Source organism: Gavia stellata, chromosome 17 (genome assembly GCF_030936135.1).
Source record: "Gavia stellata isolate bGavSte3 chromosome 17, bGavSte3.hap2, whole genome shotgun sequence".
Lineage (NCBI taxonomy): Eukaryota > Metazoa > Chordata > Aves > Gaviiformes > Gaviidae > Gavia > Gavia stellata.
In genome coordinates this window covers 20,811,635-20,828,080 of record NC_082610.1, presented here as the reverse complement: position 1 = coordinate 20,828,080, position 16,446 = coordinate 20,811,635, and the positions used below count along the sequence as shown (strand labels likewise).

Below are 16,446 nucleotides of genomic sequence, written 5' to 3'. Positions count from 1 at the left end.
CTCTGCCATCTCCCCGACAGAGGGGTGTGCGCCGGGGGCTTGACCTTGCTGCCGTGGGTCGGGGGAAAGCGCTGCCATTGTGGTAAAGCCCGTGAGATGGCAGCGTGGTGATGTGAGCAATCCTTGCTGAGCCCTTTGGAGGCCGGTGTTTAAGTCACCGTGCCTGGAGGTGTTCAAGGAACGTGTGGACGTGGCACTGCGGGACATGGTTGAGTGGGCATGGTGGGGTTGGGTTGATGGTTGGACTTGGTGATCTTACAGGTCTTTTCCAACCTTAGTGACTCTCTGATTCTGTAATTAGGAAGTACTCCAAGGGCTGAGGGTGTGTTTACAAGGAAGAAAAGTGTCGTTGGGGGCTTTGGGGTGAACGTGGGGCTGGTGGAGGAGGGGAGGTAGACTCATTTTATCCCCCAAGCACACGGGCAAAGGCGCCAGCTGTTTACACCCACTGCACCGGGGACTGGCGTGGCTTTCCTCTGGGACCGCGGACTCCCCGCTGCGGTGATGGGGAGATGTCCTCCATGTTTGCACGGGGTGGTGATTGGCGGTGCGGGCTTGGACCGCCGTTTCAGGAGCACTCTTTCGGCTGCTGTTGATGGCCGGGAGCTGATGCTGTTTGCCGCTGGTCGCTGCCCGCTGTGGCACCTCACCAGCTGCTCGGTACCAGCACTAGGGCTTTGCCAGTGCCCGGGAGATTCGCATCCTCTTCCGCACTCAGCTCTTACCAGCGTTCAGCACCGACCCACCCGGCTGCATTGCCACCGCTCCCCTGAGCATCATTTCATCGCACTTGTATCTAAAGTACAGAAATTGTTATTGCGGTAATATGGCTGATTCCAAAATACCAGTACCATTTCATTTTTCCCTGGCTGGAAAGTTGCGTGTCTGTCTTTCAACCCCAACAGTCTCAATGGATCCATTTTTAGTGTCAGGTTTATTTTTAAGTCCACCACAGTAAATTGGTAACAGCCAAATACATTGTGAATTGCAAGATGTATTTTGGAGCCCTTACCAAGTGACACAGATGTTGATTTCAACACTACTAAAAAAAAAAAAACCAACCCAAGAACTCTTGAGTTATTTTTATATTGACTTCTAAGCTGGCGAGCTGCTTTTAACAGGGTGTCCTACATGACTGTTGCTGTTCCGTAAGCTGAAGCATTACGTCTGCCTTAAGTCTTCGCCTCCGGTTGGATTTTATAAACATGTTTTCCATGAAGGGAAGAGGGGAGGACTTCTTGTGTGAACAATTTCCTCAAAGAGAGCACAACCATTAAATTTTTTTTGTTGATACAAAAATGTTGATTTGCACAAAAAAATAGGAAAAATCCCTGCGACTGTTCAGTTGGGGTAATTTTAGGAGTTATCAACAAGCAAAAAGGAAGGGAAAGGTTATGTTGTAATTAAAAAAAGATTGCATTCATACTCCTTAAAAATGTTGTGTATCCTAATTCTGTCCTGCGTATGGTTCAAGGCTGTAAAAGAGCTTTGAGAGACATTTTCTCAGTACTTTCCAGTGTCGGATCAAATACTTCTTTTTTCCCTGAAGTTTTCTATTACTGGCCATGCTTGCGTGGGGCTTTGGTAGGAGAGAAGAAGTTAACAGCTCGCCCGTTAGCATCCCAAGACACTGTTTGAAGGTAATGCAAGTCCAAGGGACTGCCAGCAAAATGGTCAGGGAGTGTCGTTGGCAGAGACTGCCAAACACAGAACCCCACGTGCTAATTTATTTGTATTTGGAGGCGGTGTGGGCTGATTAAACTCATTAAAACGGTTGAAGGAATGAGGGTGGTACTCGGAGAACCTCACTTGAAATACATATTTTCCTAGGGGATGGGCATTGGTCTGGGTCAGGGTCAGGCTGATGGCTCAAGCTGCCTCCCCTCCTAAAAATGGGGTGCAGCCAGGGGCTTTGGCGAGCGCTGCAAGACCCACACGGTCAGCGTAGGTCTCACTTTAACTCTCCTTATGTATCTAAGTTAGAAATCATTCACCTCGATGATTATTTTGGGCGAGTTTCCCACGGACAAGCTGCAGCTCGTTGTTAGTGGATTTTTAACTTCCTACCCATTGATTTCATCGGCTGTCCCAGTGACTTTATATAACGGTACGTTTCTTATTTCCTTATTTCTGTTTTAAAAAAGATGCCGCTGCTCTGTGCCCAGGAGAGCCCAGGCTGCTGGCAGCACGATAGGTGACACCTTGGGTATCAGCCAGGACGCGTGTCCTCGCCCCGCTGCTTCGGGCGCCCGTTAGGTATGGGTGGCCTTTAGCTGGCGGTGGCCGCCGAGCCGAAAAGCAAAAGTTTTAAATAGCAAAAGGAGATGCAATAAGAGCTTTTAACTTACCCAAAATTGCAGTGTATAGCTGGAGGCAAGAATGACCACGGGGATGGTAAAAGGGAAGAGTAGCGTGTCCTGTGGTGTTGCTACATGGACCGAAAAGAATAAAATACAATATTTTAAGAGGAATGCATGTCCAAGTGGAGAATGACCGTCGTTGTAGCTTACTTTAGTTTATGGTTAAAGAAATGTAAACTGCTCTTCCAGTCTTAAGCAAACAGAAGAAGCCGGTTCCTAAGCACCGTGTTTATATAGTTCCTTTCCAGGTCAGTGCATCACCCAAAAAAAGGGGAATTTTCCCCCCCGCCCCTGGCTTTTCTGGCCTTTTTATAGACACTGGAATGGAGGAAGGAGGGAATGCAGAGAGAAAATTAATCTTCAATTCCCAAAGCAGCACATGGACTTCTGCGTTCTTCAGTTTACTTCTCTTTTTTTAATGAGAAATCATTTAAATAGTGATGCTTTTAAAAAAAAAAAAAATTCATGCATCATGGGGTTTTTGTGCTGGTTTTTGTTTGGGTTTTTTGGTTTTTTTTTTGCTATTGTTGTCTGGAGGAGATGAATTCCTGTCAAAAAGAGCTTAAAAAAAAAAAATGTTTGGATGCTCTTTTATTCCCTGTGAGGTCTAAAAATAGAAGCTGACGAAGAATTGCTTGTAGACTCGTTGTTCTGCTCAGAGGGTTTAGCTTATGTCTAAAGCCGCGTCTTCTGATATTGCAACAGCTGAGCTTTGCAGGAGCATCAAGGCTGGGCTTAGCGAGCGTAAGGAGGGAGGAGAGCAAATCTCTTTATCAGCTTCTCTCCTCCTGTCTCCATCCTTGGGCAGAAGACCTTAACAGGAGCGCCGAGGCACAGCGCAAAAAACCGTCTGTGAAAATAAGAGCGAGACATAAGTGCTGGGAGCACAGGAAGGACAGTGGCGAGAGGGTTGAGGTTTTATTTACCGGCAGCGCTGCCGTGTGTGCTGGTAGTGTTGAGGGGGGTGGGTAGCATGTAAACGCAGCCTTATGTAGGTTTTTTTTAGTTATTTCTATAACTAAAAGACTTGGCCAATGTATTTGGGTCTCACGCTATCGCCATAGTCTAGTGGCAAAGTATTATCATCGTTGTGACCACAGCTTGCAGTTCTGCTTTAAAAGCTTGGTGCAAATTGGGAGAACAGAGGGAAATGTGTGTAATCTGCATTATAAGGTGCGTAAGCCACGTTATAAGCTACTCAGTGATCATGTATATATAATGTAATCTGTGTTATAGGTTACTTGATGATAAAGGTGGCCACCTCTGAAAGGGTGTGAAGTCTTCTACGCTTTGGGGTCTCTGAGTCATTGTGTCTGGGTGCTGGAGGGGTGACAGCGGGAAAATTCAGCACAGGACGGCCCAGGAACGTGGGGAAAAGTCTGTTCACAGGTGGTTGTGAGAGGGATCGGAGGAGAGATGGTGTTATTAAAGTGGCCGCTCATGACATAAGTGAGCTGTGCTTCCTCTCCCAGGCATCGGCGCGTGCTTCTTCCGCCCAGCGCTTGCTGGCTTCAAACAGAAGCATCACGCTTTGGGGTGATGTCTTGACTTCACGCTTCTGAAACCTGTGTGTTGCTTCTCTGGGTTGCTTAAGGTGAGAATTCAAAACTTGTTTTAAACAAATGATAGCTAGATGTTGGGCTCCGGTGTCCTTTGAAATGCGTTAGCTGTTTGGATGTATCAGGTAGGAATTGCAAGTGCTGGGAGGTAGCTCAGGTGGCGCTGCCGGTGCCAGCTCTGTGCGAGTCGGTGACGTTGTGTTACTACCTGACCAAAGTCCCATATGCTGCTTCTCCCTTTCCCCCTGGCTTGTTCCTGGAGGAATGACCTGGACCCCCCATTGCATCCCTTCTTGGTTGGCTGAAGTTGGGTGTAATACTGTGCCTTTGGCTTGGGCAGGGGACATATCCTGCCTGCTGAGTTGCCAGCAGCATGTGTCTGCTGGTACAAAGGTATGATGGATGCTGAGATCCGCATGGGAAGCCCCTCTGTCCCCCGGCACTCACCAGACCAGAAAATGGGCTAAACCACAGCCCCCCACCGCAAACCAGGTGCTGGGTTGTGTCTGAGTGAGCGTCCAGAAAAGAACGCCAGAAAAGATGACGTTGTGCAGTTGGAGGCACGCAGGCTGGTTTTCCAGTACCTGGCACGTATGGTCAGATAGTTGTAAAATTCCTGCCCAGCCCCAAACAAAATCCCTGCAGCGAGTCCTCTGTGTTATTGCAAGTCCATGCTGGGCTGATGCTGTGAGCTGGGTGGGGAGGAAACTCATCCTGAAAAACCCGTCGAAGCAACAAAATCTGAGCACGCCCCACACCAAGGGTTTTCTTGCAGTGCAGACGAGTGCAATTTACTTTCCGGCATTGAGTGCCCTCCCGTTACAGCCTGTTCCTTCCCCACCAGGCTGAGACGCTGCTTTGCTGCCCGCTCCAAGGGGACCTGCCTTTCCTCTGTGTGCAAAGACCCCCTGTGCTGGTAAAGGACGGTGCCTCCGCTGTGCCAGAACTGGAAAACTTACCAACTTCTTATTTCCTTTCCAGTGAGCGTGGGGGAAGAGAGAGCCCGCGTGTGGATTGCCTCCAGCCTTGCCTTTTCTCCCAGCTGCTCGCGGTGAGCTCTCACGTGCCAGAGGAGCAGAGGGGAGAGCCACCGCACTGAGCTGCGGTAGCACCAGCGTGGCCAAAGGGCATTTGAGCGGTGGGCTGCGGCGGCTGCGGGTCCTCGCCACCCCGCGGCGGAGACAACCAGCTCCTGCCAGGTAGATGCCCACTGGGGAGAGGACAACTACAGCTGAACTGATGCATCTCGGCACCTGGTACCAGGCTCAGGTAAGGGCACGTTGCTTGGAGCCAGGTTGCATTTCCACGCTCCCTTCTCCAAACTCACAAACCGGCTCTGGAGCAGGTGAGAATCGCCCTGAGAGCCGTTGCGTGCTGTGGGTGCTAATAAATCAGCAGGATCTCATCTGCGATGACGCTGGATGCTCTGGCTTGTTGGGAGTTTGCTGGTGGCGTCAAAGCCAGTTGCAGTGGAGGTTCTCACTTGGGTGTTCCCAGTGCCTTTGCTAAGGGAGGTGAGCGTGTTTTTATCCAGCGTGGTTTCAGATACAATCCGAGATTACTGAGACAGGAGCTTGTTTGAATGTTCTGTAGCACATCTGTGACTCACAGAATCACAAAATCATTAAGGTTGGAAAAGACCTGTGAGATCACCAAGTCCAACCATCAACCCAACCCCACCATGTCCACTCAACCATGTCCCGCAGTGCCACGTCTACATGTTCCTTGAACACCTCCAGGGATGGTGACTCCACCACCTCCCTGGGCAGCCTCTTCCAATGCTTCACCACTTGCTCCGTAAAGAAATTTTTCCTAATATCCAGCCTGAACCTCCCCTGGCGCAACTTGAGGCCATTTCCTCTTGTCCTGACACTTGTCACTTGGGAGAAGAGACCAGCACCCACCTCACCACAACCCCCTTTCAGGTAGTTGTAGAGAGCGATGAGGTCTCCCCTCAGCCTCCTCTTCTCCAGACTGAACAACCCCAGCTCCCTCAGCCGCTCCTCATCAGACTTGTGCTCCAGACCCCTCACCAGCTCCGTCGCCCTTCTCTGGACTCATATAAAGTGATCTATGGGCCGTCATTTTCAAAGACCCCGAGTCAGTTAAAACATAAACCTCTTTGCAATTCAGCTGGCTTAGTGCTCCTTACGCTCTTAAAAAAAAAAAAAAAAGCTTGCTTGTGTGCTCAGGAGTTTTTGTCGTAGTCAAGGAAATAAACATGCAAACAGGATCTCCTGTATCTTGGTTCATCCTGTTTGATAGTAATTTAATTCCTGAAGTCATAATTCACTTTGCAAGTGCAAGTCTGATTTCCTTTTCGGTAGCAGGGTTGTAAGCGCGTGCCGGATTTGGTCTAAGACTGGTGATGTGCAGTCTGGTGACGTGTTGTTTAGAAGCGGGTGCCTGGCCCCAGGGCGACTGCAGTCTGGGTTTGTTAATGAGAGAGGAGTTGCGGATGAGGATCAGAAGTCCTCGATGCAAGCGCACTGAGGGAGTTGTCCATTTTGGGATTGAAATTTGGGTTTCTAGTAAAAAACACCGCGGCAGCTGCGACGCTGGAAGTGGGGACACTGGCCGGTCTTGTAGCAAGACCTTGGGAGCAGCTTGACTTCCGCCTGGGGAACCCGGGTCTCGTGGAGCAGAAGTTCTGCCTGCAGCCGGCGGCGCGTGGCTGTCACTTCCTCCTGCGGCTCGTCACCTCCTGGGCACGCAGCCCTGCGTGCCGGTGCCCACCTGCAGCAGCCCGCAGCTCCTCCTGGATGTCTTGGGAGGCTTTGAGGTTTCCTAGGACCGTGGTGATGCAGTCGAAGCAGACCCAAAGCCGTGCTCATTTTGGCTGTGCTTGGTAGGTACGGGCAGCAGCGTGACCCCGCGGCTTGGCTTTTGAAAGGCTTTAAGCACATGGGAGAAGAGCCTCTCATGAAGCTCCCCTCGGCTCGCAGCTGCTGACTGTGCCCCCCAAATTATACCAGGCAACCAGGATGGGGAGTTCGCTGCGAGCCGATAGCCTGCATGCTTCAAAGCATGTCGAGGTGTCTGTTTCATGCACTTAAAAAAACCCCCGATAGGGTTTATCCAACTTGGCGCAGCTTGCTTTAGCTGCGTTTTAAGCAGACTCTTGCACCGCTTCGCGTGGCCGGGTTTATCCCAGGGCGTGGAAGCTTGCAAGTCACTGTTACAACGAGTAGTAGCTTTACAAGTAAGAGCAGTACTTTGCTGGGAAGCGGTGCAGGCTGCAGGCATGCCTCATGCAAGGGTCCCACCTCTTAGATGTTGTATAAGCATTTCTACTTGTATAGATGCATAAGCATTTCTTTTAAGCCTGTTCCCCTAAAGAAAAAATTACAGGCTTATACCATAGACAGCTAAAGATACAAAAAGCTGTGTTAAAGTGTGCTTTTAAAATAGAACATGAAACAGGAACGGCGACTTGTTGAGTTTCAGCAGTGGTGGATGTGGTTGTAGTAAGTACGTACCTTTTTGACTTTATTCCACAGCAGTAGTTTCAGTCTGATGCAGGCCAGCGTGGTGTTTAAGTACAGTGTGTCAAAATTTGCTATTTTTTTTTTCCCCTCCTAACAGCAATCTCTATTAGTAGTTAATTGGGCATATTCAAGACTCCAACACGCCTTCACCTAAACTCATTTCTCCTTTTTCAATGACCTTCTGCTTGCAATAGCATGCAGAAAAAAAAATCATATACGTTTCCATGGGTTTGGGTGCAGCTGGGCAGGAGAAATGTACGGTGCTGTGAGAGGTTACTAGGGCAAAAATGCAAATTTTACAAGTTTCGCCGTGGAGATGGAGCATGCTGAGGAGGGGTGCAGGCACTTGAGATGGCTCTGCTTGGGGGAGGTAACTGTTAAGATTTTGTAATTCAACTGTATTTGGCTGTACGCCTGCATCACGCTTGCTTCTAATTTGCTTTAGCTGGTGGATGCAGAGGGAACGGAGAAATAACGAAAACATATGATCTGTAATCTCCAGTGGCTTGAGTCGATACTTTTCTACAGCATAAAATATTCACAAGTTGGGTTCCAGAATATCCCCAAATCCAGCTCAAGGTTGAGAACATGATGCTATGCTGTACTTCCAAAAAAGAGATTTTACTGATATTTTCATTTTCAAAAGCCCTTCTGCCAATTGAAAGTGGATCTAGAGTTCACCTCGCAGCAAAATAGTGAAGTCGAGCAATACAGTCTGATGCTAGTGCAGCCTGACAGTATAAAACCTGTGTAAACGCAGTGTAAAAGCATGTAAAACTTTTGTACTTTCCTTGTAAGGAGGCAGAAAGGGATTGAAGAGACTGAAGATTCAGCAGCTTTGGCTCAGATGGGTTGCTTGGTGGCATCACCACAGCTACTCTGTTCAAAGGCTGGGAAATTGCTTGCTGGCCAAGGTCCCAACAGCAAAACCACTTTGCAAGGAGGGCTTGGAGGAGTCAGGTCTGGAATCACGGTTGCAGTGAATTTCTGGGAAGGCATCTCAAGACAGGCTGCCCAGGGAGGTGGTTGAGTCACCATCCCTGGAGGTATTTAAAAGATACGTGGATGAGTGGTTTCGGGACATGGTTTAGTGGTGGACTTGGTAGGATTATCTTTACAGTTGGACTTCATAGAATCACAGAATCATGAAGGTTGGAAAAGACCTTAGACTTGGGAAAGACTTTAGTAAGATCAAGTCCAACCATCAACCCAACCCCACCATGCCCACTCAACCATGTCCCGCAGTGCCACGTCTACACGTTCCTTGAACACCTCCAGGGATGGTGACTCCACCACCTCCCTGGGCAGCCTCTTCCAATGCTTTACCGCTCTCTCAGTGAAGAAATTTTTCCTAATATCCAGCCTAAACCTCCCCTGGCGCAACTTGAGGCCATTTCCTCTTGTCCTATCACTTGTCACTTGGGAGAAGAGACCAGCACCCACCTCACCACAACCCCCTTTCAGGTAGTTGCAGAGAGCGATAAGGTCTCCCCATTAGACTCGATGATCTTAAATGTCTTTTCCAACCTAAACGATTCTATGATTCTATGACATGTTGATGTGCCACCTGCAACCCTCCGCAGGGCCCATCAGCTGAGCCTTTGATGCCTCAGCTCCAGTCCTTAGACCACATCCATTTGCATTTTGCATGAATTCTATGTACAGGTCTTGCGTCCTGATGGAGTTTAATGGAAGTTTGTCCTCGTTTCGTATAAATTGAGCAGCAGGGAGAGGAGGACCTGGTGGTGAGCAGCAGGCCGCAGATGTGGCCTTGGCAAGTGACATCTGTGGCAAGAGGTGGCAGCGTCTGTGTCTTCTGCAGGTGCTGGTGCAGAGGGAGCAAACCGGGCTAATGGGTTTATAAGTGGGAGAGAGATGCTGCGTCGTGGCTAGGGGTGACAGGGGACATGTGTGTGTGTGTGTGTCCCTGGGCCGTGGGACGAGCGGCACTGCCACCGGGCCATGGGAAACGCTCAGTTCCTCTTCTCGGGCTTGCAACATGCAGGTTGGGTTACTGGTGGCCAGAGGTTCCCATGCTCCTGGCCAGGCTGGTCCCGGCGGGTGCCACCCCGCGTGGGGCAGCAGGAGCTCGGTGGATCTTACTGGGAAAATACGGGATTTTTTGGGGAAGCTTATAACAGTAAATCTGATTTATGGATAACAATTTTTGGATTTTTGATGCAGACACCTTCTTTCCGCTGCCAGATCCCAGCTGGTGAATTAATTTCAGGAAAGTTGTTCTCATCCAAAATTTGGATATTTTATTGCAAGTTTGCTCATGGCTAGGTAGCGTTCAGCGCGAGTAGGTGGTAACATGCGCTTTCATGAAGCATCTTTAGGCTCACTGTTGCTGGCATTAATTTCTACTTCCTTCAATTGTAAAGTGGAAGCTGCAAGTTTTAGTATGAGATGACAGATTGCAGCCTTTTTCAACTCATTCTTTGTAAAAGGAACTAGTCGGTAACTTTGTCTCCCAGTTGAATTTAAGTGTGTGTGGCTTGAAGCTTTCTGGTGCTTATATCCTAGTAAATTTATTTAATACCATCCTCGCATTGTTCACGTGTTCTTAACACTCCTGCTCATAGCTGCTTCACCTTGTGTGTTTGGCATGGAAAAAAAATGCCTTTTTGCTGGGAAAATACAGTACTCACAGGAGAAAATTGGGTGGCAGGCTTGAGAAAGTCATTTGAATGGTGTATTAAAAAAAAAAAAGAGTCTTCAGTCTTCTATAGGTATCTGGAGAAGCGTGGCAGGTACAGGCTGCGCCTGTTTATAGGTAGCCTATTTATATCAGGGCAGAATGATGTGTTTCATCAAACTTTCCAGAAAATAAATGTCTCGGTAGTTTTCGTATACGCAAGGTGCCATTTCCCTCAAGCAAATGCTGTAACTTCACGGTGTCAAACTACTCTGGAGTTGGAGTATGCGCAGAATTACGTAATAAAAATAGCCGTATTCACTATCAGTAGTCAACATAGGCTGTTACAGAGCTAAGCTATGTTCTGTTCCCTCTCCAGCGTACTTTGAAAACCACTTAGTCGAGCACAGCATCGCCTTTGTACTCCAAAAACCAGTATTGCGGTCAGACGCCGAGGCCGGCGCAGCCACTTGCCATCTCCGTCCCTCCCGCTGCCATCGATCATTTTCTCTGCTTTCAAGTTTTTTTCCTAAATTTGGACTTTTGTGCTCTTATAGTAGAAAGAGAAAACAAATGTGGACGTTCCGGGCATGAGATGCAAAACTGGCTCCTTTGCACCAGTCTGGCATTTCTGGCTGCAGAGAGGCTTTCGCAGAGGCGGATGCCGAAATGTATGTGGTCTTACTGCTGTCTTGTGCTGTCTTAACCTCCCCTGTTACCGAGTCGCTCTTCTTCTGGTTATTCTGTTACAGAGTGTGGTCAGAGATGTTCAGAATAACTTCCATTTCGTAAGTGTCTTGAAAAATTGCCCATTTAATTTTATGTACGGTTTATTTTTTCCCTCCAGTCTGCAGATATTTTTATTTCTAGCAGCACGTAAAGGACCTCGTTTGAATTCTTTGGCCTCGGAACAACCGAAAACCAATGTCAGAAGTGGGGGAGTGAATTTGCCTTTGAGTTAAACTTCGCAGAATAAAGATGTGAGAAGGAGAAGGTGCAGATATATGAGATGACATCATGAGACAGTTACTCAGACCTTGCTACTTTGAAAAATGAAGCTGCGGTTAACATGTATTGAGCAAAATTCATGGGAACATTTGAAGTAAAAGCTGCAGCTTGAAAAAATAAGAGAACAAAAGACACTTTAATGTTGCTATCCTTGCTCTGTTTTGATTGTGGAGTCAATAACGGGGAAAGATACACCTATTCCTGATGTGAATTTGAAGAGTCTGCTTTTTTCCGGTGTCTATAGATGAGCGTAAAGCGGTGAAACGCCTGTGCTCTTGGCTGATAACGTGTCGTGGCAGAGCTGCCCTGGTAGCCCTGGTTATTGCGTGTGGTTTAGTAGTTCTATCACACTGCTAGCAACCGGGAGCGATGGCTGCTTTAGAAATGAAGGGTTAAGGAAAGATGGATCTCCTGGCTGTCTCCATCCACACCTGAAAGACACGGTGGCAGCGAGCAGGTTGCATTAAGGATTTGTAAGATAAGTGAACTAATCGCTTACGGATGTTTGAAGGTGCAGAGAGGTGGGCTGAGCCTTGGAGAGCGGTGATGCTTTTGCTCTTCTTATCTCCCCGAGCTTTTTTTTTTTATTGCTCTTTTTCCCCCCCCCAAGGAAAAACCGCATTCTTGAGATTATCCCAAGTGCAACCCCTTTGGCTGCTCTGGCTTGTCTGGTGCCAAGCACCGCCGCAGACGGCCACGCAGTGGCTTGCCGAGGTGCAGCTTCATCCAGAAGCTGGGGTAGCGTGTCCGATGACAAGGACCCTTCAGACTCCTCCTGAACAGAGGTCAGGATGGCTCCTGGTGGCCGTTGGAGAGCTGCGATGGCAGCTTGGAGTCAACTGGTTCTTGAGCAGCTGTTGGACAGTGGTTTTATCCTCCTCTTCCCTGCAAGGAGGCGGTCACCAGCGCTTTGGGAAAGGACCAGAGCACAGCAACGCAGGATTTACTTTCCGGCTTTAGATGCAACACGGGAGTCAACCTGCTCTTTTTTATTTTCAAAAGGCTTTTCAAAATTTTGTAATTTCTTGTGGGAGGCTTTCAAGTCTGTTCTGCTAGGGGGATCCCAGATGTTCCAAGGAGCTCCCTTTCAAGCCCTACAAGAAACCTCTGGACTGTATTATTGAAGTTGTTTAGTTTCCGGATGTTCTGGGTAAATCACTGGAGCATTCGTGATGTGACAGCAGGGAAAATATTTTAAGGCTGTGGTGGCTTTTAACAGTTTTTTCCCAACCCTGCTGAATTCTTACAGTAGGCAAAATAGGCAAAACCTCCTTAGAGCAGGCAAAATGCAGTCTGCCTCTAGACAAGCTATTCTAAGAGGCTTTATACTCTTAAGTGTTCAAAAACTTCTCCAAACACTAAGCTGCTTGCAACTGGGGACTAAAATTATTTTACCTTGCTATTTGTGAAATGCATCACATCCGTCTGGGACCTGTGGCGAGTCAGCAGGACTCTGAATGATGGAGCCGTGTAGGTGATAACACAGCATGACTTCCCAGTGCTTATCCTGTCTTGAACCGAGTAGGCTTTATAATTCATAGAAGTGTGGGGAAAAAACGTAAAACTATTTAAAAAAGCTTTTTAAAAAAAAAGAAGCAACCAAGCACAGGGGAAGGGGAGCAAGGGGAAGGTACCAGGAAGGTGTATAGCTCTGGGGCTGGCTGGAGTTTGTCCATTTACAGAGCACTTGGGAATGCGGTCGGTGGGCTGGAGATGACGCCACCCCCGTCGGCTGCCCATCCCCACTGCCATCCTCCGTGCTTGGGAACTGCCAGGGCTGGGACTACGCCGCGGCAGCATCGCTCCCGTAGCCCGAAGGTTTGGGTAACGTGGCTTCCGGTAGCCTGGCTTTAGGTGGTGCCACAGCCGTTGCGTGGTCTGAGCTGGGCTGGGCACGGCTCCGTAGAGTTTCAGAGGAGGAGGACTTCGTAGACCTTCCCTCTGCCCTCTTCCTTGCAGCCACCCCTGGGGACTGTGGTTCCCCGGGGGTTTTGTCTGCCCGTGTTTTCTCCTCAGTGTGTTAGACCGACCTTTTCCTTTGGTGAACAACGAGAAACGAGCTATGGCTTGACAGGGAGGATGCTCCCTTGGGCTTGTACAGACAACACTCGAGTCAGGTCTGACGTGGGAAGTTATCTTACTCCTACGTATGTGTATGGGATGAAGCGGAGCAGTGGGCACAGACCTCAGAGAGCTAGACTGGGTCTTGTTTAGACCAAGGCTGGTCCATCTCAGAGTAGATGGGGACTCTGCGGTCATCTTGCTGCTGTGTTGTTTTTCTTTTGGGGCTGTGTATAGAAGGTCATCATCTAGAGGCCAATTTACTTGTGTGCACGCTTCAGTAGGCAAAAACTTCTCCTTTTAGTTTCTCCTTTGATGTAAAATCTGCTTTCAGATGCCCCTACAGAGCATCTTATGGCTTCACATGCATAGCTGAGGGGGAGAGCGTGGTGGTTTGCTGTCATCCGCAGGATTGCTATGCTGTGCAGCGCCCAGCTGGCACGCGACCTGTGCGATGTGAGGGCTCCGTGGCTTGTTTGCATGTCTCGATTTAAAAGCATGATGTCTTTCATACAGGCATGTGTGTGCCTAAGAACAAAGACACGGCGTCTTGTCTTCCGGCAGGCAAGACTCCCCCTTGCTCAAATTCAGTTGTGTCCCTGTGCAGAAAGCGGGGAGCTGGCAGTCCTGCTGCCTGCAGGCAAGCGCCGTGCGCGCTTTGTACAGGGGCTTTTCAACCTCAGCCTGAGTTTAGCTATGGAATATGGCTGGAAGCTAACGTTGTCAGCAAAGGTTTTTTCTATTAGCACTTTCCTAAAATATTTCCCATGCTGTGTACACATTTACTTATCTCCTTTTCCCCCCCTCTTCTTTTTTTTTTTTGCCTTACAGCTTCTGACATGAAGAAAGATATAGAGTCTTTAATAGCCCAAGAAAAAGCGGAGATCGTTGCCAAGTATGAGAAGGTACCAACCTCGTGTTTCTCCCCAACCTGCCGGCTAAGACTGAAGCTATTTAATTGATTAGGAATGCTTCGAATAAGAACTTTTGCCTCCCTGCAGGCATCGCCCCAGTGACCCTCATGCCGTAGGCTTCGTGCCAGCTCTCCCTGCCTGCTTCGGCCTGCACATCCCCTCTCACCACATCCCCAGAGTTTCTCACGGATCCCGTGTATGCTCAGCACAGATATCGAAAGGTCCTGGGCTTCTAGTACTTCAGTGCTCCCTTACCACCAGGATGGCTTATGCCCGACAGCACTGGTTTCTCTGATGCACAGCCTTTCCCAGCCCCTAGCAGAGGCATGCAAGGGACGCTGGATAGGCTGAACTTGCGCATTATTCTCTTGCCTGCATTGTATTTGTCTCTTTAGAGCAGGTTTTGGTCTCCTGGCCCTATGCCTTCTAGCGTGCGAGGAGGGAGGGATGCAGGCAGTGGGGCATTCCCAGTGCAGGGGTTGGCTCACGGGTGTCCTTTCTGCTTTCAGGGCAGGCAGGAAGGAGCTCAGATTGATCCGTGGGAAGATGCAGATTTCACGCTGTATAAAGTTACAGACCGGTTTGGATTCCTGCAGTAAGTCCTCCTGTCCTCCCTGACCCGCGAGTCTGTGCGGACAATCCGTCTGCACCGAGCGTGGCAGACCCAGCGTCTTTCCTATAAGTCGCCCTGTGGCTTGGCTTGATCAATCCCAAATGCGGGAGGAAAGACTAGATGTGCCTCCTCCCTCAACCACACGTGTTCAAACACCCTGATGCTTTGAATCCGCTGCAAGGCAAGGCTGAGAAATGGTTTCCCATTGCAAGCCTGATGTCAGAAGGTGCAGGCTGGTGCTCCCGTGCTTCCGTGGAGGCCTGCAATGTGTCGCAGAGGGAGAGGCTCTTGCGTTTGCACCTGATGATTCGGGGAGGTGTAGGAAGAGATGAGACAAGATAGCCCGATCGTTCTCGGTTCCCTTAGGAAATCCCTATCCTAAGCGAGGCACAGATGAATTAGATGCACACCCTGTGCCTGGGGAGAATGCTTAGAAGAATTATTTTTATTCCAAACGTGACCAAAAAGTTATAATAGTAGGTGTTTTGTGTGCAGGAGGAGGGTTCGAAGTAATTGCTGTCCAGAAATCTCCCCTTCCTCCTTTTAATTGCTGATCATGCGTGTATTGAGAGGAGCTTTACGCCCTGGATTTCCAGCGATGTCCAGTGCTTGATTACCCCCCAACAGCTCCTGTAGGGCGGTGGGGTTTTGGCTGGTGCTTCCTCTGCATCTTCCTCATCAGGGACAGCTGCAGGAAAGGCACGAAGCCCCTGAGCCATATCTCCTCGGGTGCCCAAGGTGGTCCCCAAGCTGCAGCACCCCGCGCTCCTCCATACCCTTTCTTGCTCGGAGAGTAACCGGTGACCCCTTACTTTTCCAGCGAGCAGGAGCTGCCGACCCGCACGGCCTTGGAGGAGAAGGTGAGAGCTGCCAGCTCTGTCATCATGGGCATCGGATCCTTATCACACTGGCTGGGGAGGGGACGGTTTTTGAGGACAGGAATGCGCAAGCGAGAGCAAAGCAGGCAGCCAGCGCCCGCTGGTCACTGCTGCTCACGCAGAGGTGGGAACTCTGCACGATGCCCGGCTGTTGGTGCTTTTATTTTGCTGGGTCAGGCATCTCCCCTCCTGCACTGAAATTGCAACTTTTAAGGCAATTTTGGGCTTTTCCTTCTGCTTTGGCACAGTGCTCAGCGGCTGTGGCTTGAAAAGGGGATTGCACGGGCAGGGGAAAGCGGTGGAGGTTGTAGGTAACCGTCGTCTCCATCGTCATGTTCCCTGAGCTGGGAGCATGTTCTCTGTTAGGATCCTGCTCACTGGGACTAAATAGCATCCCGTTTCTGCCCATCTGATACGATGATACGGTTTGAGGCTAGCTGAACCTGCAAAGATTTTTGTTGTCAAGGAATACTCCTCTTGGAAATGCTTTCTCTCTGTTAAGCCTGTGCGTCTCATTGCTTTTACCGATGCTGCTTTAATTACCGCGGGTTGAAATTACCAGTTCCTGCAATGTGGATTATTCCCATCCCTGATGCGAGGTCTTTGCATAGAAGCTTAGACCTAAAGAGAATGAAGTTTTTTGTTTTCAGGAGGTGTCTCCTGGGGCTTTTTTCCTTAAATTTGTCTTGTCTTCTTCCCCCTTGCACCAGCAAAAACAGCAGGAAATCGAACGTGTGGACAAGTGGCTAAAGATGCTGAAGAAATGGAGCAAATACAGAAACAGTGACAAGGTAAGAAGGAAAAGAAAGAGCACGTGTCCGGTGGGACGGGAATGGTGCATCCGTCCGATGAGTCAGGCTTTTGAAAAGTTGATAGAGAAACCAGAGATCACTGGAAAATATTGCCTAATTCTACCCGTTAGTCTTC

The 16,446-nt window shown here is 49.2% G+C and overlaps 1 protein-coding gene across 1 annotated transcript in view; it reads left to right on the top strand.

Annotated features, from left to right (window-relative positions):
• The first annotated feature begins 4,945 nt into the window (after positions 1 to 4,945).
• Positions 4,946 to 16,446, top strand: part of LOC104254008 (USP6 N-terminal-like protein) — a 34,042-nt gene continuing 22,541 nt past the window's right edge. Inside the window, exons 1-5 of the mRNA XM_059825732.1 lie at positions 4,946 to 5,188; positions 13,946 to 14,019; positions 14,538 to 14,623; positions 15,462 to 15,501; positions 16,230 to 16,310. Of these exons, the coding sequence (XP_059681715.1) occupies positions 13,954 to 14,019; positions 14,538 to 14,623; positions 15,462 to 15,501; positions 16,230 to 16,310 (273 nt within the window). The 5' untranslated portion in view covers positions 4,946 to 5,188; positions 13,946 to 13,953. The remainder of the gene's footprint in view (positions 5,189 to 13,945; positions 14,020 to 14,537; positions 14,624 to 15,461; positions 15,502 to 16,229; positions 16,311 to 16,446) is intronic.